This window comes from Tribolium castaneum, chromosome 1 (assembly GCF_031307605.1).
Source record: "Tribolium castaneum strain GA2 chromosome 1, icTriCast1.1, whole genome shotgun sequence".
Taxonomy (NCBI): domain Eukaryota; kingdom Metazoa; phylum Arthropoda; class Insecta; order Coleoptera; family Tenebrionidae; genus Tribolium; species Tribolium castaneum.
This window is the reverse complement of record NC_087394.1, coordinates 30,320,886-30,347,309: the sequence shown is the minus strand read 5'-3', so window position 1 is coordinate 30,347,309 and position 26,424 is coordinate 30,320,886. Positions and strand designations below refer to the sequence as shown.

The following is a 26,424-nucleotide window of genomic DNA, read 5'->3' as shown; positions in this document are numbered from 1 at the left end:
ATTCACTTGGAGACTTTGCCAAAAACTAAATGAATATGTCAGCGGGCATGATTAAAATTCACCTTGTGCTACAGGTCTGCAGTTAAATAAAAACTTCGCCCTTTTTCTTGTCCAGACAATTATGGAAGAAAGACGATCAAAATGGAAATTAAAAGAAGCGAGCGATTTAATCAAATATCCTGTGGCTAATCAAATTCTGCCTATTAGTGTCACCGGTCGTTGACCAATAAATCAAACAGCAAATTTAACTGAAACTAGAGCTGCTATCGACAAAAACTTGGTAGTGCTGCATAAATCACGCGGCTTTTTCAGCAAAGCGCTAGATGTTCTAATTCTGTTACACACTCTAAACGTAAATTTTGCCCTTTTGTTCTTGTTATAGTTTCCCTGCTAGTTTGCTATAAGGTAAGATACGATACTGTTAAAACTTTTAATTAGATTGAAATATGAAGCCCGAGGTGTTTGTTTAGGAGATGCCTCTGTCATTTACACTACTAGCAACGAGTGTGTAGACAAACTAATTGCAACACTAAACTTCTTCACAATATTATTTATCAGATTAAGTTATCAGTGTGTGTAACTGCGGAAAAAACAAGTAAATTGAAAATTATATTATTGTTGCTGTTGCATGGCAGTGTCAAAACGTCAAGTATTGTTGAGTATATACGAGAGCAGACTTTGAATAATGGAAGAACTGAGTTTAATGAATGTGTTCATTTATTATATACCAACATTTGAAAAGGTCTGTATTTGAAGCTTTCAGTGAACAATACGTGATCCTATCGTTCAATGCATTGTCCTCCAATACTGTGTTATCAAATCAACAATTTACCAATACTGCTACAAACTCGTATTTGGGTCTAATATTTATGAAATTTAAGCTCTCTGCTCGAACTAGCGGGTATTACAATGGCCATTTAGCAGCCACCGGAGGGTATAATCTAAAAATAGTTGGACAAAACCACGTACGAAGCTAATTTTCCTACATAAAAGTATTACTTGGATTTTATTATTTTTTTAATTTTATTCTATATTTCAATCGTCCTTCAGAAAGTATGAGATTAATTTCAGAAAAGATGCATTATAATAATTACAAATAACGTTCTGAAATTTTAGATTTCAGATTATCATTTAGATCCCAATTTCGTGTTTTCAGGAGCCCATGTAAGTCCTTGATCGAAAAGCGTGAAGTCTGATTACTCCGGAAAATACGGAGTTTTCAGTTAGCAATCACTGTCATGTAACAAAATCGTGACAGCAATCAGCTCATTATCAGACGTGTAATGACGTGCAGTATTCGTGTTGAAAACACGTGCGTAATGGCGAATTTATCGGCTTTCTATATCAGTTTCAGTTCATATGTTACATTCTGACCTAATTATAACTCAAAGCTCGGTCACTAATTTACTACTAACAGTTCAAATCGTAATAAGTGACCAATTAAACCTCCCGGCACATCAAAGACAGCAATTCGGTGTTTTTTAAGAATAGGAAAAATCACGAGCAATTTTTCGATCGATAGCACGCACTGATCCAATTTTAATGCCTCCAGGTAATGGCAGATCTCCACACAACTCACTGCTAATCTCGTGGAAAGTTCAATAAATTTGGCAACTAGCGAAACAAAACCAAAGAAATTGCACGGAATGGACGAACAAACGTCCCTTGAAAACTTGAAGCATTAGGCGAAATTAAAGTTTTATAGTTTAATCTCCTCCACAATGATCATAATCGTTACGAGTTAAAGAAATCCAATTTGCAACATGTGTATTTTTCCTACGTTTCAAACATAACACACACTGTCAAAAAGATAACAAAACGTATAAAATTTTCATTGAAATAAGCCTGACCCAATTCTTGTCACTCATTTTTTCTCATTCTGCTCGTTTCAATCGATTAATAAATTTACATAACGAAGAGGGCGGTTTTGCCAATTTATTTTCGACAAAATTTTATTCCCAAATAAAAAACACTCAATTGTTGATGTTATTGAGTCCCTTCGTCCAGTTAATAAATAAATAATTGTTTTCTGTATTTAAATGAAGCCTATCTTCATCTAAACGCGAAACCTTTCCTTATCTAGGAAGAAAAACGCTACAAGTCCGTTGAAGAATAGTTGATATTGTTTATGCTTAATGGGGCACACAGTTAAACGGCCCGGGATGTGAAAGGTCTTCCTGCAGAATCTAAAACTTCGTAATAACTATCTTCACCCGGATAAGTCGTTCCGTCGAACAAAAAATCCGACATTAATAAATAAAATTAATACAGTCATAGTCTCCATTCAAGAGACCAATTGGAAGACAAAACTGGGTCTTGCATAATTTACGTTCTCATTGTGTTTCCTCTTGCGACATTAATTAAAATAGCAATTAAAAGCGGGAGTAGATTGAGGAAACACGCCTAAACAATAGAGAAAACATTTTCAGAAACCCTCAAGAAAAATTCTTAATTTTAATTAATAGGTGGCAGAGAATAAGCAAGTGCGGAATGATAAAGAACGTCGCCGGGAGTTGAAAAAACGAAAGTCGGCAACGTCCCTTCGTAATTATAGTTCGGGCAAGTAATTATTTTCAATTTTTATTGAGTTATCAGATGAGCAGCTCTGCTGGGAAAAGGCGTGGCTGAAAGGGTAAGATGAATAATGAGTACCGGAGTGAATCCCTAATGAATAGACCGGAGCGGCTGAGTATTAGTCTTAAAAACTTTGCGAAAGACACCCGTTCCACTATTAATAACCGCTAATTATTTATTACGATCGAAGTTCTATTTTTAGACTCGCTGAAGCGACAATACAAAGATAATAACACGGCGTTTAGCGCCACATCAGTAAACATGATTTACGACATAAATGCTCCATGAAGTATTTGCAAAAATCAACTATTTACTGCGCTTAGCGGTGCTTTCTAAAATAAAAATATTAATAGCTCAAACAAAAATTACGACATCGTTCTAGTTTTTATCATTACGGGTTTACAGTGCAGCGACGATCATCTTTTATCACATTTCATTACTGACACTATAAAGCCAAAATAACTCATTTCTCTTCACAAAAGACAGGAAATATTAACAAACACTTTTGACTAGACTTTATTACAATACATATTTTTACATACTTAGGTTGAAAAGTTATTTTGTTGGAAATTTCACAGCTAAAAAAACTACGACCTTTGCTATTTAAACACTTGGACTGGAAACGTGTCATGTAAGGCACCTAATTGCCTATAAATTTTGTAGATTGCGTAAAAGAAAGCATTTTTCACATATTTCTCTAAACATTTCAGAAAAACGTGTAAATAATTACATGCATATTTGTGATAGTATCACTTTAGTAGACAGAACAAAATTGTGATCACTTTTTGCTTTTCCAAACATTTGCTGTTTCGTGAGGTTTATACAAAAACCAGAAAATTGAACTCAAATGAGCAGGATTTCAAGTGCAAAATAAATGAGTATTTGTTGCTTAAACAACAAAAAGTTTAGCTTGACAATTTAAAACTAGATCATAAGCCAACAAGCCTTACAACAAATATATAACTTATCCCGGCAAATTAACCAAGGCTTCAATTAGAGTTTCAATTTGAGTAAGCATTATTTAAAACAGTTTGAAATTAAAGATTAATAAAGTTCTTTAATAAAGGCGCTTTCCAGCCATCCTCACTTGACTTAGTCGGAGATTTTACGTGCTTATTTTGTAAAACTTGGACTTTAAACTTGCACCAGAGGACTTCGTAAATTCGCAGTGTTAAAAAAATCGCGTTGGGAGTTATTTACAAACTGCTAAAGCTGATGTAAATTGTGTGTTGTTGAACATGCACATCTTCATCTTGAGCGAGTGTAACGCGTGTTATTGCAGTTGTCGTTCAGGCTTTATAATGTGGGATACAAGAGACCGGATCCAAGGCGAAGTTATCTGAAAATGTGTGGAAGAAGGGAAATAAATGAGTGCTCGTCAACTCGAGTGCATAATACAATACAGGTCGATATGAGAAGAGGGACCGAGACCGGGAGTCACCCTCGACTCGAACATTACTCTGCGATATTAAAACTAGAGTCAAAAGTTCAAGCTTGTATTTTTATGTAGTTGGCTTTTATGTCGCATAATATGACAGCGGCTGCTGTTGCCAGTGGACGGTGGAAGAGATATGGAGAGGAACATTTAGCAAAGACCCGCATTTATGTCATCCTACGATATGCTCTCTGCCCCTACTCTATGCTACTTTCTTTGTTTATGGTTCTTTATTTTTTACGCTCATCCCACCAACTTCTCGTCTAATGCTCGGCATATTTTGCCCTAATTACGCACACGGACAACCGGCCTTTAATTTTCTAAATTTAGTTTCATAACATAACGAAACTGCAAAAGCGTGTCTCACTTTCAGAAGCCCCAAGAATAATAAAAATGATGACAAAAAAAAACTGATTCTTTTAGGGTCCACATTAGAAACTATTTAACTTCTAATATAGCTATAACAGCTTTAAAATTTTGACAAACTAAATCGACCATTCAGAGTTCAACTAAATCAATTTCAAAATAGCTAAATCTCCGAAATTACGTCGTCAACTTTGAAATTTTAAATAGTAACCACCTATTTTTATTGCATTTTTTAATTCGTCTCTTAAAACTGAGTAAAATATACTGTTATGGCTTTTGACGAATGTCAAGTTTTTCTAAAAAATTTTATTTGCAGAGGTTCATTTAAAATATCACAGCTCGTGATAATATAATAAGTGAATAATTCTTTTTGCATTTCATAGCCAAATGTTTAAAGACTCTTCTCAAGTCTTTAGGATTGTCAACTGTCAAATTGCAAAGCTATTATGATTTTTTGAAAATGATGATTAAAAAATTATAAAACAGTTTTTTCAAATAGAACGACCCTATTTTTTCAATGGCAGTCAAAAGAACATCAATTTTTTGCATACTTTTTTTAACATCTTCTGTATCTATCTTTTATAATATTTGAAATAATCACAAAAAACTGAATTTTGGCTCATTATTTTCATTTTTAATTAAAAACATTTTTGAAAAATACGATAAATTGTGCAATTAATTAAAAGAAATGTCCTATTTGCTCACCATTTTTATTCAAAAAGTTCAAAATTCGATAGCATACTGACTGAGTTACTTTACGTAATTCACTAAGTTATAATAAACTATAATTAAATATTATTGTTTTATTGCTTATTCGACAATAAACCAGCTAAAAACTAAATAAAATAATGAAGTTTGACAATTGTTGACCACTTTGCAAGGTCTACTTGATTAACTATAAAAATTACGAAGTAAAATCCGTTTTTTGCGATTTTTTTTCAAAAACTGCAAAAGATGGGTATAGGACGTATTAATAAAAGTGACCATAAATATCGATATTAATTCGATTGCTGTTAAGAAAATAGAGTCGTTCCATTTAAAAAACTGAGTTATAGCAGTTTTTTGAAAACCTTTTAAAAAAATCATACTAGCCATGAATTTTGATAGTTGACAATTTTGAAAATTCTAGAAAACTCTTCAAACCTTCGGTTATCGACTACAAAAAAATTATTCACATCGCAAAGAGTTCAAGAGCTGTAATATTTTAGATAAACCTTTGCATAAATAAAAATTTTAGCAAAAAAATTGAGATATGTCAATAACTATGACAAAAGTACCAACACCTTGAGAAGCTGAACTCAAATATGCAATAAAAAAGTGTGGCTACAATTTAAACTTGTCGCCAACTTCTCGTAGTTCCGGAAATTCAACAATTTTGAAAATAATTTAGTCGAACTCAGAATGATCGATTTGAACCTTATACAAAATTTTAAAGATCTAGCTATATTTGATGTTAGAAAGTTTCTAATGTAGGCCCAAAAAGAATCACCCTGTATAATTCGCCATCGTTTGCGTTTCCTGTTGAAACCGAACGAATGCAAAATCTTGGCGCGTTTTTTCCAATAGATATAATAAATCACTTGGCGAAAATTCGCATTTTCATCGAAGTAATTTCCGTGCAATAAACGTGCCTTAACCTGACGATATTATTTCAGTGCAGCCGTCGCCGAAATATAAAATTTATCAAAACCGTTCAGCAACGTCAAAGCTTAAAATTTCTTCCGTTTTCGAGCTACATCCAATTTCCACGGGGCGTCGCGTTCAGGTGATAATCTGGAATTGTACGTTCAGGAATCCGAACGAAAAGAAGTGCTCGGCGTTCAAAACGGACCGTTATTAATCAAATCTAGGGAACGCGCCATGAAAATGGGGCTGTCTGTGGCCGGTTTAATTGGGCTCAGCCAAGCGTGATGGATGTCGCAGCTTTCACAACTCGTCCTTTGCCGATATCACCTGCAAAAAATGAATGTTCAAAGTGCACGGAATCAACGCGCAAATTTCCACAAATTGAAATGTTGATTACAGCCGTCGCCTTAACAATTTCGCCTGATTGCTGATCCCGACAAATGAACTCACAACTCGGAAAAGACGGCTCGACTCGCACAAAAGATTTTTCAATTCCCTCTATGAATGCATGCACACTTTAACGTAATCCCAACTTTTCGACTATCTGTTTCGCGACCAAACTTTGCCTAATTTTCCCAACCCTGACACACCCTTGCAAAAAATAAGTCTCGCGAGCACTTTGACAACCACTCAATTGAATAATCAATGGATGTGATTACCGCTACAAGCTTGTTAAATAAAGTGAGCATTGTTGGGATAAGTTGTAAACTTTTCGCCCGGCGCATCCGCCAAAAACAACTTTATCCTTCCAGTTTGATGGACTTAATTGTTAAGAAAATTCGTAAAGCCTCGGCGAATTAAACCGGCTACCTTATTACAATCCACCTCCGTTTCCGTCTCCCCATCTTAAAAAGGCAATGCACCGACCCGAACATAAATCTTTTTCATGCACAACTGGTGTCAAATTTCGGCGAACTGACGCCTTCAAAGTACGAAATGAACCGAAACTGGAAGACGGCTACATTTTGTTACACGCCTTGCTCAAACAAAAACTCCTCTGGCCCATATAAATGGCGCTAATGTTTGCTTAATTCGTGAAGCTGCGTAGAAATTGAAAAATTATTGTTTGGTTAGTGGACCAGTGGCGTCGGCTGATCACAGCTAATGTGAGTGTCGTGGTTTCGGTGCACCAGTTGTAATTCCATTTTCCACTCTTTTAGTTACCCAGTCACGCACCAGATGGCTTTGGACTAACCCTTTTCACATTCTGCATTCTGGTGCTGAACTGCGGAATTGTTATTTATTTCTGATTGTTCAATATGAGAAACTCTCTAATTAAAAAGGCGCCGGCGAAACTGGACCGCAATAAATGACTCTCCTCTCTTGCAATCAAAAAACTTTCTTACAGTTCGCGCCAACTGACTGTTTTCCCAAATTGTTCTTTTATGCTCGATAACAGGTCACAATTAAATTGTTGAAGTTACTGATTAAAGAGTATGATATAAACCAGAAACAAAAAATTAAAGTTAAACGAACCTGTAATACATTTTCAAATCCAGCCCTTAGTTTTAGTATTATTGATACCAGAAATACATCTTTTTAGTTTCTATCTAGAGGTCTTAGGCTGTGATATTCTTGTAGAAAGTCTAGCTTGAAGATATTCAACTGAATCTCAAAGAAAAATTTATAGAAATTGTAAAATAATAAAAAAAATAAAAATAATATTATAGACAATATACAAACTGGTCCAGCTCAGCTCTCACCATCTGTAGCTCAGTTTTTAATAAATTTAGACCTTTGATATTTTATAGACATTATTTACACTCTTGAACGCATTTTAGAAAATTATTTTTGATTTTACAGAGTGTCCCAGAAACGTATGATCTTATAATAATAATTTGCTATTACTTTTGTGCTCATTCTGCAGATTTTGCTGCTAACATGTCCTAAAAGTTTTTGCAAATCGGTGCAGGAATTAATGTTAAAAAAAAATAAAAACCAAAAAAATCGTATTTGCACCTTTAGGTTTAAAATTTAATAAAAAATAGAACCAGTGTTTTTTATTGACATTAACTGTAAATGACAAATGATCTTAAAAATTAAAAATCTAGCATGGTCAATGTTCTTGGCAAATAAATCCGAATGCGTTAAGATTTACGTTGGCGCTGCAATAAAAAAAAAATGTTTGTTTTTTAATTCTGCATCAAATAATATAAAAATAAATAGGGTTTATGCCATTCAAATAAACAATATAAAAGCTCTAAAGTTTAAATAGTTTGAAAATAAAATAAAATAATAACTACTCAGATCAATCAATTGTTAAATAGTAGGTCAGCTAAACCTTACTCACACGTACATTGTAATAATCTTACCAAAAAAAATAGTGTGTCTGTTTTTTATTACTTTTTAAAACTAACCAAACCAATTTGATAGAGACATGTAAGAAGCTAAAAAGATATCATAATGAGCCCAAAAAATAAGAGTATGCCATTAAAAAAAGTAATTATTGTTTTTTGAAACACTCTGTATAACCAAATATATTTTCGCATCTGTCCTAGACAGATCTGTCCTAGAATATAAATAACATCTATAAAATATCCAAACTCCATCTTTAATAATAACTGAGCTAAAAAAGACAGGAGCTGGGATGAAATGTAGAAATAAAAATAGAAATTATTTAAAAACTAAAAACCAAAAAAAAACCATCAAAAGACAAACCACTGCCATTGTCTTAAGAAATAAGAAATAAGAAAAAAATCATTAAGATGAAAGTTAAAAAAATTAACAGTGAAAAGCAGATTCTCCATTTTACTCTTGAAAGTTAACAATAAATTTCCAGAATAAAGAATTTCTATGTATTTGTTATTTCTATGTATTTGTTCTACAAATTACGTTATATGTAAATGATGGAATTGTGTCATCGGCAACTCATTTAAATTACGAAAGTTCACTGTTCTATCCCGGCGCATCCACCATTTTTGCATTAGCCCGATCAAAAACCTAATGCATAATGTGGCAGGATTTATGTATTAAAATAATTTTTCTTATTTAATATAATAGTAAATGTAAGCACTGCAATTTAATTTTGTTACGGGTCTTATGGTGTATTCATAAGACCTAATAAGACTTATAGGTTTTATTGATATGATAAGACGTCTCCTAGCAGCAATGCTATTATGACCTAGTAATAGACAGCTTGTAGATAAAATTCTTTTTTTTGCCCATTTATTAAGTTTCCAAAACTAAATTGAAAACCAGTTGTGAGTTTGATTCTCAATAGTTATCTCGTACGAAATAGGTCGGCATTTTAAATTGCATAAAACTAACAGTATAGAACACTCCTGTTCAAGTTCTCATTCCAAAAGAAACAGATTTTGTTCCTTAGGTTACAAGCTTCGTAAATTATTAAGTTTTATCCGGCCTCCGTAATGTTTAATCGGGCAACAAAACGAATGGTTTGTGCCCAAGCGCGGCTATGAAGAGCCATATTAAATTTGAAAAACATTGTAATGTAATCGCTCGTAATGTACCTAAAATGCAATTTCGTTCCGGAGTATTTAATATGTATCTTCTTCCCTCGCGTTCTTTATCAGTTCTCCATTTGGCGTCCCCTAAATACTCCCAGCTCTCCGGAAAATCGCCAAATAGTCAAATTAGGCTCCCGCTCGAATTCCTGTCGAAATCGGTGATCGATTCAGGCGCAGATGATGTCCTTCCTGCGAGTTGTGCGTTTCCGAGACAGAGCCTTAAGGAAGTGGCTTCGGAAAGAGAAATATAAATTGCAGGTAATTGGCCATTAATGCGGAATCCTGCAATTTCGGCGAACGCAGCGAGTAATTTATTGTTTGGGCTCATTACAACGCCGCTTTTGCATTAGCCCTGCTGGCAGATGACAGAACTGAGGAGAGTCATAATAAAATTAGTGCGCCACATCGTCGCCGCGACGACAGCAAGGAACTTTGCGGAATCGTCCTTTAATTTAGGAAACAAAAGGAAGAAACGGTCGCGCGGAGACAAAGACCGAAAGCTTTTGAAACAATAGCAAAGCAGCGCTTTTACAAATCACATTCAACTAATATCTAAGACCTCGTGTTCGCGAGCTGCACAACAATGACGCCTCCACGCCAAGAAGACACAGAAGAGTCGCAAATTACCACGTTTTGCTAATTGATTCCCAATTTCAAATGTCAGCGAAAGGTCAAACGGCAAACTGATAAACAGAATGTTCGGCACCAACTAAAACAAAGCACTGATAGAAACAATGCAACAGTGTAACACCACCAAACAAAAACAGATTTTTTCTCAAGGTACAATAGATGAATATTCAATCACCAATGTTGTATGTACGTAGTAGTGAAGCCCTTGTGTGAATTTAGAACCGAAACTAAAGCTTGTCTCTCTTGAAACCAACACGCATTCTGAAATTTATAGTCCTTTCTCTAGAATACTGATGTTGTTTATAGGCCACTAAAATAAATGACTCTATCAAAACGCCAAAATAAATGACACTAGAGAAAGCATCGTGTTAAGGATTCCGTATAAATTCCACGATTCGACATGGTCAAAATGCCCTAGGATCTATTATCGGTGCTTTAATGCGACCAATGACTCATTCGAATTGTACGGAAAAAGAGTTTTGCGGTGGGATATAAAATCGCAACGACACCTAATTCGGCTGGGCTGGAGAAAAGAAGCGGGAAAGAAATTGACTCATAAAAGGGGAAAATAGTAAAAATACCTATACGTATTGATTTTGTACAAACACAAAAAAGCGTTGCTTCTAATTTATTAACAAATTTTTAAACCAGTGTGTCGATTTCTGTAAAAAATGTAATAAACAGAAAAAGAAAGAAATTGTAATCTCATTGCAGCTTTGTTATTGTCAAAGCATAACTTTGTTATTTATTTACTTCACTAGGTGTAGGAACAATTTTTTACAATCGACTTAAAAAATTGTAAACTATATTAAATTATCTCGGAGCAAATTAAAACATGCTGGTGTGCAAAATGCCAGAACTGGTTTTGTTTTTTTTATCTAGGCACAGAGAACAATAGAAGGATCATTATGTTGTTCTATATTTACGCCTCTTTTATGATCAAAAAGCTATATAAATAGCTACAAGTAGTTGCTTTGTAAGCATTAAATAAAAAACAAGTGTAAATACATAAAAATATAAATTCAGCACAACTTTTCGGAGATCGACCACAAAGTACTATGAAATTTTGCAGAAGAAGAAAAATATGCAACAAATGAGAAATTTCTAAACGTCTTTTCGGACTTCAAAAACATTGGGAAAGTTATCGGTATCATTGAAAAGTAGCAGCATTTCTTAGCAAAAAATTCGAAAAATCTTCATCAACGAACCCAGATTTGTTTAAAGTCATTTTCATAAAGCACTTTCTCGAAAAAAAACAGAAAACCTCATTCTGTTGTACAGGTTCTAATAAATCCGTCATTATACTAATACGTATAAAGAAAAACTAAAAAAAATAGATACTCAAAATTGTAAAATTTTAATCTTTGTTAATATTTTTTGTATCAATCCAAGGTTTTAAATTGTTGTCAGTACCATTATGTTGTCTTCACAAAAATAAATTTTGCTTAAGATTACTCCAAAAGTACTTCCAAAATATAGAGTATAAATATGAATATAGCCAATATTTTAAATATTTACTACAAAATACAAAAAAGGCAAAGTTTTAAGAGTTGTATTAAAAAGCTTATTTAAGTAATGGATTCCGATATCTTTGTCCCGTGCCCAATTTTATTCAAATTCTGTTACAGCTAAAATAAATTAAATAGTTAAAATATTTTGCAAAAAATGTGTCTCCTTGTACAGTATAAACCGTACCTTTTACAGAACGTTTTTTCAACATTTTACAAAAAAGAAAAATCACAAGAAATAATACAACATAATTTTTTAACGTAAGGAGGATACAACACTTGAGACAATAGATTAGTCAGTGGTTTCGTCAATACATAATATGTATTTATTTTTTCGAAAATACAAGAATTTTTCACACACCGATTGTCTTGTAAATTTAAACAAACTATAAATACCAGTAAAAAATATTATAAGAAGATTCTAAAAGACACACTGCGTTGTCATTCATTTTTTAGACGCTTAATACATAAAAGTAGTGACAATTTTAGAGACGATTTTTCTACATTGACAAAAAGCATTAAGTTAGTTGTTTCGCAATACACTTTTATAAATTTTTTTATTATAAAATGCTGCGACCTATTCAGTTAATCACACTGTATTTTTTCATATTACTTCACTAAAAGAAAATCAGAATTCCGAATATATTTTTTTAAATATTTGCGCTTTACGACACTGGGTATATACCGTATATTTACTTGAAAAAAAAATTAGCAAGTTATGAGGCGGAATTAATCATCCATCATAATTATGAGGCATTTGAAGGGGCGGAATGGGTGCAATTTTGGTAAGTACATGTTATAAATTGTGGCACATGCGTATCGTTTGCGTGATGAATTTCCACATTTGAGAATCTTAAAGACTAATCGTGCATATGCGACGCATATAAATAGGGCAATAGAAGCGTTTTCATCACTTGAACATTTCCCGAAATCCAAGTTGTTGTATGCATGTAACCGTCGTCGTGTGGAAAAGGGTGCTGTTATCTGGGGCAGAGAATTCTTTTCCGGTCGGTCGTTATTCGTCGCGGATGCAAGCGTGGCGATATTTCTGTAATTGAGGATGGAATTTTCCGGCACCTGAGCGAAATGCGGGCAATTTATATATGGAGGCATGCAACAAATAAAGCAGCAATATCGTCGGTGGAAATTTAGTGTTGTCGAGGGCTTTTGTTCGCGAAATGAAAATCCCCATTTTTCTATTTGTTCATTTCGCCACTTCGACTTCGATGGGGGAAACGAGATAAAAAAGTATAAAAAATATCATCCGAAAAGTACGTAGCTAAAACAATAATAATGGAACAATAAAAATGGAGCGGCGTCCCTTTGTAAGATATCCAGCAGGGTGTAAACTAAAGTAAAGCCGTAACGGCTCCGGATGTGGGGTAACCGGGATAAATCTGGACCATTAACTGCTCCCGCGCCCGACGGTGACGTCGAGGTTGCTATGGACACGCGCGCACTCGCGTGACGTCAGCATCCGACGACGATGGGCGTCGGCACTCTGCCCTGGCCGGGCTCCGATAATAGCGCCGCGACGCATATTGAACAAGTGCAACGTAGGGGCAGATCCTCGCGGACCGACGGATGGACAGCGACGCAGACCGACGCCCGCCATCGCCGTCTTCACGGACTCCACTCGACGGACCGCGGATCGAGTGAGGTTTTGTGCTTGTACTAGTCTCCGCACACGTACGACTTCAAACTATTTCATGCAAACAGCTCATAAAACTGAGGAATTAACTAACTGAGACCTCAATTTATTAACTTTTTTTGAGTTTCAGCACTCGTTTTAAAAATTATTTGCAAGATGTTAATTGAATTGAATTGAATTTTATCGGGGAGCAGAAAATCTAAGGACGCCACAAATTTTTTTGTACTGTAACTGTAACATGTAAGAAAATTTACTTAAAATGCCTAGCCATGACTTCTTAGTTGAACTTAGGTGGGTATATCTATAGATAAATACAGGGTGAATCAACAAAAGTGTATTTTTTAAGTTTTTCTTGTTGTAATCAAGAATCAAAAAATACAAATTTTAGCTTTTACAAAACTTGTAATTTAAAAAAATACAAATTATTTCAGAATTGCATTATCCTGAGTATATTATCCGTCTAAACGCCGCATTAGAAGTTTATCTGAAAATTGGTACCAATTTCCATAATCTGTTATCATCTGCTCAATAAAGTCACTTTCTTATTTAAAAAAGAAAGCTATTTTTTACTGCATTTTTGGATGAGTCAAGTTATTCGAAGAGAGTTTGCAACAGCTTTCCCAAAAACCGTTAGAATTTTCTAAAAATTTTTGGATTTGCACCTTTCGCTTCAAAAATTTCCTATTTTTAAAAATTTCGAAATCTGTTCTTCATTGTGTGGGAAATTGGAAAATCAGTTAATAAACTCCAAAATTTTAAAGCTAAGTTTGGACAATTACAAGTACTGTATTTTTTAAAGTGAGCCCAGTCTCAAATGATGTAATATTATGTAGTATACTATTTCCAGTCAATAATTAAGTGAAAAACAAGTTACTAACACTAGGAATATTTGCATTTACCTGAGAAAAATTGTAAAATCTTCGCCTGGTGAATGTCTTCAGTGAGCAGAAATAAATGCACTATCACCAATAAATAATTAGTAGAACACAAACTAAAAACTGTAATAAACACTTTACAAATGTTTTTAAACGAAACTAATGATAAATCTTTAGCACAACACGCTTTGAATTCGGATTTGACAAGACCACAAAAAATGACAGGTGCAAAATCGGGGGATTACAAGGGCGGGAATACTACCAACCTAACAGAATCCCGCTCATACATAGATCCTAGTGATTTTATTGTTTCCAGGTTATTTAAAAAAGTCGAATCTATCACTGGAAAATGCAAATTATTACTTGCAACTAGGAAATTTCAGAAATACACCACAGTTAAATTTTTTTTTATTTGTTTTCCATAGCAAATGTTTTATTTTTTGGTTTTTTGTTCCCATGGATGTCAAATTTAAATTTTTGTCTCATTTTTGAGTTTATTAAAAGTTTGGAACACCATAAGACACTCATACAAATCTAATTTTCAAACAATTTTTTGCCATAGAAACTTTTAACATAGTTTGACGTCTTTTATGTTCATCAATGATTCTTTTTCAATGAACGTTTTTCCATTCATTCAAAACACCTATGTTACCCGTTAATGAATGGGCAGTCATTAATAAAAAAGATTAGTTTTCATTAATGGTATCGAAAAATAAAAAACCCGGGCATTACCGCGCATGTTCTCACCCAACTTCACATGGCGGGCTTTGAATCTCCACTGTAAACAAAATTCTAACCTCTAACGTCAAATTTTCCCAAGCATAAATTCATGTTGTTTGTTTGGTTTTGTTTAAATTGAAGTGTAGTGATTATCCAGAATGAACCACAAGCTACGAACAGTGTCCAACAGTGAAACAGCAGCTACATGCGAGAAATATTTAAACAAAATGATTCGGCAAGAACAGATGTTTGCCATGAAAAGATCACCACCTTACAGACCCCAGCAAGACAAAATCTCACATATCGTAAAACAACCCTCAGTCATTAATCAGCGCGTCAAACCCAAAGTAACCATTCGCAATCAAAGCCCATTACAAAAAGCCACCGCTCAAGCCGTATTGAATGTACAGAATAGTGAGACGCGGAGCAAAGACTTTTCAAAAGTTCCCAAACACAGAGCCAGGTCGGTGTCGGCCGTTCGATTGGGCAATAAAGAACGAGAGGCTTGGGGGCAGATTTTGCAAAGCAATAAGAGCAAAGAAAAAGTGTCACTCTTCAGTAATTTTGACCCATTGAGGACGCTGCATTTTCTGTCGAAAGAACTCTTTACGAAACTCGAAAATGTGTTCCCCGGTAAGTTAACGTTTCATCTTAAACAACCACTTTTTCATTTATGTTTAAAGAAGAGGATGAGATGCTACAAATGGTTGCTGACATACAACATGCACTCAAAAGAATACCTCCTGAAATATCCACATTGTTACACAACCCTTTATCAGTAAGTTCAATTGAACTAATGAATTACTTGGTTAAAAACCAATTCGCAGGAAGCCTCAGTTGCCACTATTAAAAATACGGCAGCAAAAACGTGTCAAACACCACCAACTTTGTATCAGGAAGACACTGAAAAATTCCAGAAAATAATGGAAGAAAACACTTACAGACTTGAAGCCAGTTGCAAACAACTCGAAATCGTTTGCACAAACTTACAAAATGAGAAAGAATTGACTGAAAAGGAATTGGACCAAGCAAGGGAAAATGTTGAAATGTTATGTGGACGCGTCAAAGAATTGGAAATTGAAATGGTAGTTGCTTACAAATCCTTGATCTTTGAAATAATGTATTTTTTGTTTTCAGGAAGAAATCTCAACCATGAAAATCAAACAATTAGAGGAGGAAAAACAATGTTTACAAGAACAGCTCAATAAAGCTAAACAAGAACTGAAAGACAATCCTACCGTAAATCATTTGAAGAAAGTAGTGGAGGATTTGAAGAAGCAGAAAGCAACGTCAGAAGAGACTTGCGCCAGATTAGAATATGATATGGCTTTGCTTAAAATGGAAAAGGAGAAGTTTGTGACTATGCTGGCTGTGAGGGACAAGGAAATCAAGGAAATTCAAGAAGAAATGACCAAGATACAAGACCAGGTTAACACACAGTTGAAGAAATTGAACGGTGATGTTTTAAAACGTGCAAATTCACTCAAGACATTGAAAGGTTGTTTTATGATTAGTTTAATGTGTACTTATTTAATCGTTGTAGATTCATCAAATAGCCCCCAGGATCTTTTTCTGGAAATCGGTGATACTACAATCTCATCTATCACAAGCAATGATTCCGACAAAGAACCAATAAATATAATTAAAGAATCTCCCTGTGGTGACGCAGAAATGAACACAAATGGAATGGAGTCGCAAGACAATTTCTTTCAAAAATTAAAGGTGACTTGTTTGCAGTTTTAATCTCTTGCTTATGATGGTTTCAGGCTGACGAAGTGGAAATCAATCTGCCGACCGCTAATGACAAAGATCAAGATATGGGGTTTGAGGATCTCCTTCAAGGCTTGACGCCTTCTGTTAAAGCTTTACTTGCATCTCATAATTTGTAAACACCGTTGTAAATCAATGAGTATTTTGTATATTTTATTTTTTATTAAAGCTTTTGTACATTTCTGATTCGTTCTAGTGTTAATAAAAGATTAAATACTATTGATGTCTAAATTGTGTTATTACCCTCCCCTTAATAAATACACAATAATAGGGTTCAGGCAAATAATCGATTGGGTGATGCAACACACAATACACTAGCGAATTTCAAATAAGGACCCTTGTGGATTATAATTTATAATGATCGTAATTTAGTGGAGCGGGCACTGGGTCAGTCACAAATAAAAAACTGTATTAGAGGACTGCTTTATTTCCGTGTTATTCCAGCACTTGACAAATACATGGTGATTCACGTAAGACGACAAGTCTTAAATGAAATCACAGCTAAAATAAAATACAACTTAATACCAATGCATTTCCCCTATAAATCCAAACTTACAAGTGCACCTTTAATTAGTCCTTTTTGAATATTTTCTCCAAAACGAAATATTTTGGGTTTTAATAAGATTATTCCATAATTTTGCCGCTCACTCTATATAATTTATTTATGTGAAGCCTCTATCCAGACCAAATATCTAACAAAAATGTGACATGGACCACTTCTGTCTGAACTATAGAAAATTTGAAATACCATTACATAATTCTAAATTTAGCTGAAAAAACTACAAAACTTTAGTAAGATGTTAACTGCAAGCTTTTTAAGCCAAGAACCAGTGAATTATTATTAAATAACGTCGAGTATTTTGAGTTCAAGCAAGCCACTAGCTGAAAAGAAGTCGTGCTTTTCTTTGTAAACCCAGCGACTTGCATGCTTTCTTTGCATGAGCAATAAATTTATTAGGAAAATTAGCACACAACCGCCTATTTGTTGTAAAAGTTATAACGAGAACTTTAAAACGACGAAATAAGTTTTCTAATTTCCAACAAAAAGTAGTTAACAGAGGTCCATTTAAATATACGCTCTGGCGCATTTTTCTTGATAAAGCAAACAAGGATTAGTGAGACACTAATTCCTACAACAGAAATGGAAATTCCAACTATTAATGAATGAGGAAAATGCACCCTTTCTTCAACATTAGTGAAATTCTAAACACATTTGTCTTATTTATGACTACACCTCATAGGTGGGGCCAAGTTTTTGCAAATTTTATGAGACAACGTCACGTAAATGAAAAACGCCGTGTTCTAAAGGTGCTATAAACTGTGTTCCAATTATAAATAAAACAGTGACAATTGGTGTATTTGTACTTTGGCTAATTATAGAATGCGGTGTTCAAATATCGCATTAATGCAAGTGCAGTATTGATTTTTGCTGAATTTGAGCCTCAGAATCGACATAACATCATATTATGTTTGTCGTTGATTGAATTTGGCAGCGTATCTCTCTATTGCTCTAGCAAACAATGTGGCTTGTTGTATCGGTACACGTATCCTGATCATGGCACTCAAAGGACGACATGTGCAGATTGTTTCGTCATTTATTTACATTTCGAGACGTAATGGCAAGTTTACATAAGGCGAATTGCAGCGTAGTCTTTGCTGCGACATCCACATAGGCACTCTGGGGGCCGCCAACCGATCCCTTATCGGAGGAACCCGTCCTCCTTTCCTCCTTTTTATTGGTCTTTGTTTACACGAAGCAGGAACACATTATTTGTCTTTCCCCAGATGGATTTTGATTCATTTATTGAGGTATTTTGAGTTATACGCCTTTTTGTGTTTACCTGCAGCGGATTTATCTCGTGTCAACAGCGGCCAGAAAGATTCATAATAATTTCAGCGAAATGTGATTGGAACTGGACTGACAATGAAATATGAGAGGACTTCTCTAACTTATCGCGCCTCGATACTAAAATGTTTTCGCTACATAATGGCAAATCATTTAATACCGTGTTTGATGAAACAAACAACGGGCATGTGGGACGATATTCAATACCAGGACCAAAAAAAACGCTTTGTACTCGCACTCTCTACTAGTTACCGAAACTAGAGAGCACAATGTTTTGTAAATTCTAACGCTTATCAAAGAATGCTTTACCTACCTACACCAAGACTGATAAGCAATAATGCAAGTAATGTTTTGAATTTCGAAATGCATGAATCATATCGCGATGTTAGATAGGAGAACGTGCAGGAACACAAAATCCCGCACTCGCAGCAGCAAGCAATAGAGCATAATTAGAAATCTTGAAGTTTTAGAGTAGTTCTTTGTTGAGGGTAAACTTATTTAACTTTGTTAGCAACCTTTCACTATGAATAGACTTGTTCTACAACTTTTCAATAAGGATGAAGTTGTTTACAATAGTCTAGTTGAATATGATGCTCAAAACGCTCTCTGTAGATACAGAAAGAAAAAAAATTCGCTTGTTCTGAAATTACAAAACCGCATAAATACCGTCGGTTTGCTTTGTGTACAATTTCTAATTAAAGTGAATCAAAGCTGAATACAAATGCATCCATTTGAAAACCGCGGAAATTAATATTAAATTTAATTATTGCAGTCCACTCATGAGCGCGCGCTAAGACGTCCGGAATGCGATGTCTGATGTGTTACCCATATTCGCTTTAGCAAAAATTGAGCTTGCCTGATAGGCGAAAAACGGAGCTAAAAAACTTGAATTAATTAAAACATACCAGTGAAGCGTGTCTGCATGAGGTGAAATTTTTAATGACTCTATAAATTAGTTAAAATTTTGTGTTGAACCGTCATCCAGTAACTCGCTATCAAGAACAGCCTGCAAACTTAATTAAAGCGACTAATTCAAGCGTGACGAGTTGCTGCAGTCGTTATTGTAAGTTGCAGGTAGCAGAAATAGCAGGAAGGTCAGAGTTGAAAATCAACACAGTCACGGCAGGAACGCATTTTCGTGTCTGCTTGTATGCACAAAACGACCAAACCGATATTCAGAAAGAGGACAATGCATTTTCTGCGCTCGGGGGAATAACTTTGGAAAGATCCGAGATTCTATCGACAAGAAAACTCCGGTAATGTGTTCATTGCTCTTCGTGGAAAAGCTACAACGAAATCATTTTCTGATTACTTGTATCGGGACGATCAACCCCAATAGTCAGGAACCGGGGGGTTCCCCGACTGAATTGGGGAAACCTGCTGGTAATGTAGGCATCTGCGCGGTATTGAAGAAACTACTTGCACACATAATTGTGGAAAATATTTTTATACAACTCTGATGGACAAACATTGTTAGAGAAAAAGCAATTTGGGTGCGAGTGGGATGAGAACAACTCGTTAGCTGCTGCATTAAAGGCCCCATAATAGGTCTTAGTCTGGCAACAGCAATCGGAAAAAGCGAAAGAACTAAAACGGTTAACTACAATGTACAAAGCCGAACTGAAAACATGCTTTTAGCGACTGACATTTCAAGCAAAGTGGCCAAAAATATTTGCTAATTTACCAAAATCGAAGCATTATTAAATAATGATTATTATTTAAGACAAGACTCTTTTAGTTAAAAACCACTTCTATTTGCAACGAGATTGAGACAGCTTTTGTCAATATAGAACGTTAACACAGACGTTTAACGGTGGCACAAAATATTACTGCCAATCAATAAAATCCCCATTTCTTCCGAAAGCCTCGTTAATTTTTTGATGAAAGTAGAATTATTGTTCTTTGTGCAACGTAAAAGTGGATTTATATTACAAAGCGACCAATTTCATACGCGAGACCTAATGACAAGATTTTATGGCCGATACAATTCCTAACGTAGTAATTTTGGTCAAATGGAAAAGGAAAATATTCAAATACCAAAATCGACCATGAAATCTTAATGTTCTCCTTTAGAAGCATTATCGATGAAATTACGATTGTAGTTGAAAGAAAATGACACAAAAACTAATTATTTTAAATTCACCCTCAATTACCTACGTTTTAATAACCAAGTAAAATGTTAACACAATTGAAAATTGCAAAAAAAACATAAAAATGTAAAACCGCATTTCATGGTCTCATTCGTACTTAATTAAATGACAACATTAAAAACATTTTTTTCTGAAATTTGAGTTGTCTCAAATAACAGCAATTTTGAGGCGGCTAATAATAAAAATTTATCGTCAATTAAAGAAGATATCTTGTTAACAAATTTTATTAAATCGTTAGCCCCGTTGTATATTTTTGAAAACTTCTTAGATGCAATCTAAACGAATTACAACTTGTAAATCAAAATCATTATGTGTCTGGCACAATTCCGTAATGTGTAATAACACCACTGGAGATAAAAAATATTGAGTAATTTATCACACAAAAATAAACGTTATATACGAGCTGACCAATGAAATAACCCTTATCTGATTTTAATCAAATTTATGATACGCTTGTTTTTTCGTCATTTCCTCTTCTTGCCACCCTTGTATTTGCGTTCAGATTTCCAGTAAGCCTCATCACAAATCCCCCAGGTAATTAGGTAATTAGTTGCCATTGAAATCAAGTGCGGATCTACGCCACTCTATTCCACCATTACATAATTTATCTTTTCATCCTGGTTGCATTATTCATGCATCATAACGCATGCAATACGTTCAAATAGCGCATAGCCACAGATCTATTGCAGTTGCAGGACCGCCTCCTTACAAGAATTCCAAATATCGAACGACACACCACCACGCAAAGAAAAGTTTTCGATCACCGAAGCGAGCAACACCCTCTACAAGGGCGGTTATATGGAATTATGCACATCAAAAGAAGCTCGATGCATAAAGCCGTAGAAAATATCGGTTTTTAATGTGTGGCATTGAAAAGAAAACAGCGCGGCTTTACGCTTTATTGTAGGACGTTATTGAAAGTAAATTTGCTTTTGGTGGAGGCGCCGGTATCGCCATTGTCAATGTTTTCCTATCGCACAAGACAATGGGATTATTCGATTAAAATATTCGTGTTGGGTTAAGCGTGGGCTTGTGTTTTCCATACGGCTAATTAATGTGTTAAATACTTCTATTATTCCAGGACTATTCCAACACGAAACCTTTCTTTGAAACAGCGCGCTGCCAGTTCTAGTTTCACCTATCCGCACTATTTCCAATCACAAGCCGTGTGAACTTAATTAGAAAATTGATCGCCCATCCATCAAAACATAATTCGATATGATTTTCCATAGAAATTTGCAAACCCACTTACACAAATAAACACAGTTGACACGAATTTTAAAGTAGGTCCAAAATAGATGTACCTATTTAGTAAAGAAAGATTGTAATTTAAATATACGTCTAGGTACACAGATTTTGAAACTAATCTGATTTTTGGGAAGAATAGGTACCACATACCTCAGGGTTATTCCCTGCAAAGTAAAAAAATAGTGGTAAGTGGACAAAAAATTTGACCCGGAAAATCTGCAACCGGAAATTGGGTGGATGTATTCGGTTTTCGTATGTGCCAGATTAAAAGGCATGTTCTCTTTAGTAAGTCTACCAAGTTTTGTAATATTTTGTCAAATGGTTCCAAAGTTATGATGCAAAAACGTGTTTCCATGCCCTTTTTTCTCAGGACTGGAAAAATCAGTTTCGATAGGACACGAGTTATGATCACAATTAGCATAATTTTATAGGTTCTTTTTGAGGTTTATTTGTTGCTGCATATTTATGAATAATCATATAACCCAATTAAATTATTTTCTAATACTAGCAACATGATTCATTTTTCTCACATCTCTCATTGCATAGCAGTTCAATTTTGTATTTCCATTAGCAAATTAAAGCGAACATTACTACACAACTTCTAATTTAATATAGCTACTCATTACTTTCTTGACAATGATTTAATGCATTTTAAAAATTAAGTTTTAGTCAGACAGTATTATTAATACAGTTATCAGAAAAATAGTGCAAATTTATTTAAAAGCATGTGTAAAAAACTTAGATTTACGATCAAATGAATTTCATTTGTAGGAAAAAGTTTGTAAGCATTTCTGAAAAATTGTATTATAACACTACCAAGATGAATATTAAAACAGAAACAAGGGTAATAATAAAAAATAGAATTAATATTTATTTTAAATTCCTAATTTTCCAACTAATAGTACGAGTATATTCAACTGTATAGAACTTTCCAAAATTATTATTAAAATTTCCTGGTTCTTCGAGCAGATTTTGGTCTTATTTTTAATTGCACTTTCCGTAAAACCCATGCATTTATAGCACTTTATCTTGATAACTCTTTCGTTCTACATATTTACATTCATTATTTACAAATTATAACAAAGGATCAAAAGTCAAGAAGAACTAAACATACTCGCATTTCCATATTTTTAAAATAGTATTACGTACAAATCTAAATATTTTTGACTTTCTAAATTACCTAGAGTTCGAATCTAAAAGCGAAAAAATAAACAACATCAAAAATCACGGAAATACAAAATACAAATCAAAACTCTTTACCAAAAAATTGACAGAGAAAAAATGACAGAGATGACAATCACTTTGGATGATTTGAATTTGAATATCATAGACGACTTCATGAACAAACATTTTTGCACACATTGTATAAATTACCCCTCTTCATAATTATTTTTTTATTTTATTTGATGTTTCAAACGGAAATCACATACCACCCATTTTTTTATTTAAAAAAAGTTTAAATCCTTTCTTTGCTAAGCTGTAAGGTTCCATTGCCGAGACTTTTGTTATTTTTAACATAATTTTCTAGTGGAAACCATATTTTTTCAGCATTTTTTCTCTAAATAGCATTACTGTTAGTAGATTTTTCAGTTTTTCACGGTGGTGCTATTACAACACTGCAAATTACTATAGAGAACTAAACACAAATTGCAATTTGGAAATTTTTATTTCACATTTTAAGCTGTTTTTATTCCCTAATGAAATCAAAACAAGTCATTAATTTAATTAACAAAGCCACAAATAGGCATTATTTTCTAAACCAAATAAACTAAACTAAATAGTATTTCACAAAAACAAATAAACTAAATTAAATATTTCACCCTTTTAATTAATTAATTCTTTTGCGAAATAATAATACAATAATCCAACAACACATTAATTGTTATGAACTGTGAAACAGTTTTTATTTAAACCATACATCTAATAAATAAAAATATACAAACCAAACACTATTCGTAATTAAATTAGGGTTTATTCATGTCTTTTATATTCCTTGTAACAAATAATTCTACTTTATTTGCAACGTTATCTTCTTCAGGCGAACAATTTACAAACATTTGTAAAAAAAGAGTAGTATCTTTTTAACTTTCTTTATTTTTACTAATTAGCCACTACGTCAAGCATTCTAAAACAATTTGTTAATTCCTGAAAAACGGATTATTAAAAAAAATCTGTTGAAATGAATTGAAATCCTCTAGGCTCAACAAATGCAAAATGCAAAATGCAAAAATGCAAAAAAGCACATTTTCTAGTTTGTTTGGAAAAATGATTATAGGTATTTACCAAAATGAGATATTTGTATTTGTTGCATTTTTTACGTTAAAACTAAAGCAATACTGTGTCGTGCGTATTTCAGAATACCCCCAAAATTAGAAATAAAATTAAGTAGAGTACAGAGTAAGGGCGTAACCGGACCATGGCCCGGTACTTTCTTAAATTTCCAAATCCCGGTCCACTTTTCGTCATTACAACACGCCAGAAAGGCTAATAAAGTTATCCCTGGAATCGTAGCCCTCGATTTGAGGCGAAGAAAGTGAAGCGTAAGACTGAAAGTGATCCGTTTGGCAATCGGTGTCACAGCGCCTTATCTCCACTTTTCTTGTTCCAACGCCAACAAGCACCGAGTCGGCCGTGTGCCTCTCCGGACCACGCTCCGGATCGCCCCTTTTCCGCTCCGGAGGCTGGAAGCGGTCGGCGGCGAGCGTAGCGCGCGTGCAGCCGCACAATTAGCGCCGGAATGACCCAGATAAGGGGGCAACGTGGGCCAGATCGTTAATGCGTTACCTGCAACACGGCGGTGCGTGGGGCCCCCGTCCTCCGGCGCCGGTCCTGAGCCTGAGCTGGCCTCACATCTCGCACAACACGCACCACAACTCGATCACCGCACGGCTCTGGTGTCACTCTTGTGTATGTGGTGACGCCCCAAGTGAACACACGGGACACAGGACAGGTACCACACGGGCTGTGGCTCAGCACTGCGCGCTCCTGCAATCAATAGCCGGCCGGGACACACTGAGGGCTCCTGCCACCACAGTCGCGCCCTTCTGACGCTCTCTGCGACGCCTCACAGATGACGCCACTTCACGAACGCCACCCCCGAAGCGAGAACAACGGCCAGGCGCCGCGACGCCGGAGGACGGGGCTGGAGGCGTGCGCAAACTTCACCTGGAGAGGTGGCCCGGTTTCGGATTAAGATCAGGAAGCCCAGGAGTGGCTGCGGCTGCAGACGGGAGTAGGGCACTAGTGGGACTGACGGATTCCTTTGATTCACCACGCCGATAATAAATTCAATTCAGCCAAAAAGAGATGGACATGTACAAAGAACTTTATTTTAAATTTAGAACTTTGAAGACTTTAACAAAATGATGGTCCACTCCACAGCAAAGAAACAGTATGAACAAACAGTACAAAACCAAGCGTTTCTGTTTAAACTATTCATTTCCTGAAAAAATAATTAGTGCGTCTTCTTAAAAAACGGTAAAAAGATAATTGTTTTTCAAGATTAAAACTAAAGGATATTTCAAAATTTTACAAAAAATGTATTAAATATTTAAGACTTAAGCACTTAAGACCAAATGAGTTATAGTTGTGCTTAATAAATTTGATCGATTTTTGCTGAAACTAGAATAATACGAAGTCTGCTGAAAATCGTTTCAGCAAATAAATTTTGTTCTGAATTCAAAAAAAAATAGTACAAAAAAATTAGGGAAAAAATAAAAGCAAACTATAAAAAACCTTCTTAGAGAAAAGCTTGGTAAGCTTTGCATAATAGATATTATAATATACATAGTATTGAATAACTTGCTCTATAATTTTGTAGAAACAACAAACAATTAACACATAAATGATTTTATAATAAGAATCAGTCCATTCTAATAAATTTAATGTTATTAATACAATTTTTTGCCTTTTGATTTAACTTTGGCGTTTTGCAGTAAGATGTGACATTTCTGAAAAGCCCTAAAAATTATATAACAGAATTCCCTTTTTAAACCGTAACTTTTCCCAGAAATAAAATTAGACAAGGTCGTCACGAAACTTTAAATATTTAATGCGAGAAGACAGATTCAAAAAAATTTGGTGTAATAATAAATTTTATTTTATTTTCATTAAACCTTAAGCTAATTTTTTTTTAATAAAACAACTTTTTTATAAATAATTCACCCACACACGTAATTTTCCCCAAAAACGTCACGCGAATCAAATTAGCTTAGCTTAGTTTATACAGTTTGGACGTGCCTTAAACTACGGATATATCTTTTTTATCTTATTAATTTATAATGTGTTAAATTTTGTCTATATTTTAGTGAATTGTAATCAAATAGCTACTAACAGAGACAGTGTTGGAATAAAATCTTACTCTGCTTTACTTTATAAACACGACATTGTAAGTCATTTGCATGTTCATGTTGAAAAAGTAGGCAACTTCCATTAACGTCGTCGTTAGTAACAATAAAAATATTTAATTTTTCTATTCTAATTTAAATTTTACACAAAAGACGGTCGGAACACTCGACTCAAGTGTCATTAAAAATACATCAAAGGGTCAACTTGAAAA

General features: G+C 34.5%; 2 protein-coding genes across 19 annotated transcripts in view; one reads left to right on the top strand and one right to left on the bottom strand.

Moving 5' to 3' along the window:
- Glut1 (Glucose transporter 1) overlaps window positions 1–24,914 on the bottom strand; it is a 99,476-nt gene extending 74,562 nt beyond the window's left edge. For 6 of the 17 annotated variants that reach the window (XR_010336314.1, XM_064359802.1, XM_064359803.1 and 3 more), the window contains exon 1: window positions 24,651–24,912. The gene's annotated coding sequence lies outside the window, so the exon portion shown is untranslated. Of the gene's footprint in view, window positions 1–14,156; window positions 14,463–24,650 lie in introns of those variants that run through there. The other 11 variants (XM_064359798.1, XM_064359807.1, XM_064359804.1 and 8 more) reach the window with 6 other exon arrangements.
- On the top strand, window positions 14,886–16,808 carry LOC663915 (myosin heavy chain, clone 203). Of its 2 annotated transcripts, none has more exons than XM_008192756.3 (6): window positions 14,886–15,485; window positions 15,539–15,630; window positions 15,680–15,937; window positions 15,990–16,350; window positions 16,396–16,574; window positions 16,619–16,808. In XM_008192756.3, the coding sequence occupies exons 1-6, from the start codon at window positions 15,011–15,013 to the stop codon at window positions 16,739–16,741; spliced, it is 1,488 nt and encodes a 495-aa protein (XP_008190978.1). In that variant the 5' UTR covers window positions 14,886–15,010; the 3' UTR covers window positions 16,742–16,808. The 2 variants fall into 2 exon arrangements, with proteins under 2 accessions (XP_008190978.1, XP_008190976.1); XM_008192754.3 differs by having other exon boundaries at window positions 14,888–15,485; window positions 15,536–15,630.
- Window positions 24,915–26,424: the final 1,510 nt, after the last annotated feature.

Excerpts from the sequence above, each read along its gene's own strand:
- LOC663915 (XM_008192754.3), top strand. The coding sequence starts at position 15,011 with ATGAACCACAAGCTACGAACAGTGTCCAACAGTGAAACAGCAGCTACA. Across the intron at positions 15,631-15,679 it reads TGTTACACAACCCTTTATCA|GAAGCCTCAGTTGCCACTAT; the intron begins GTAAGTTCAATT and ends ACCAATTCGCAG. Across the intron at positions 16,351-16,395 it reads TTCACTCAAGACATTGAAAG|ATTCATCAAATAGCCCCCAG; the intron begins GTTGTTTTATGA and ends TAATCGTTGTAG.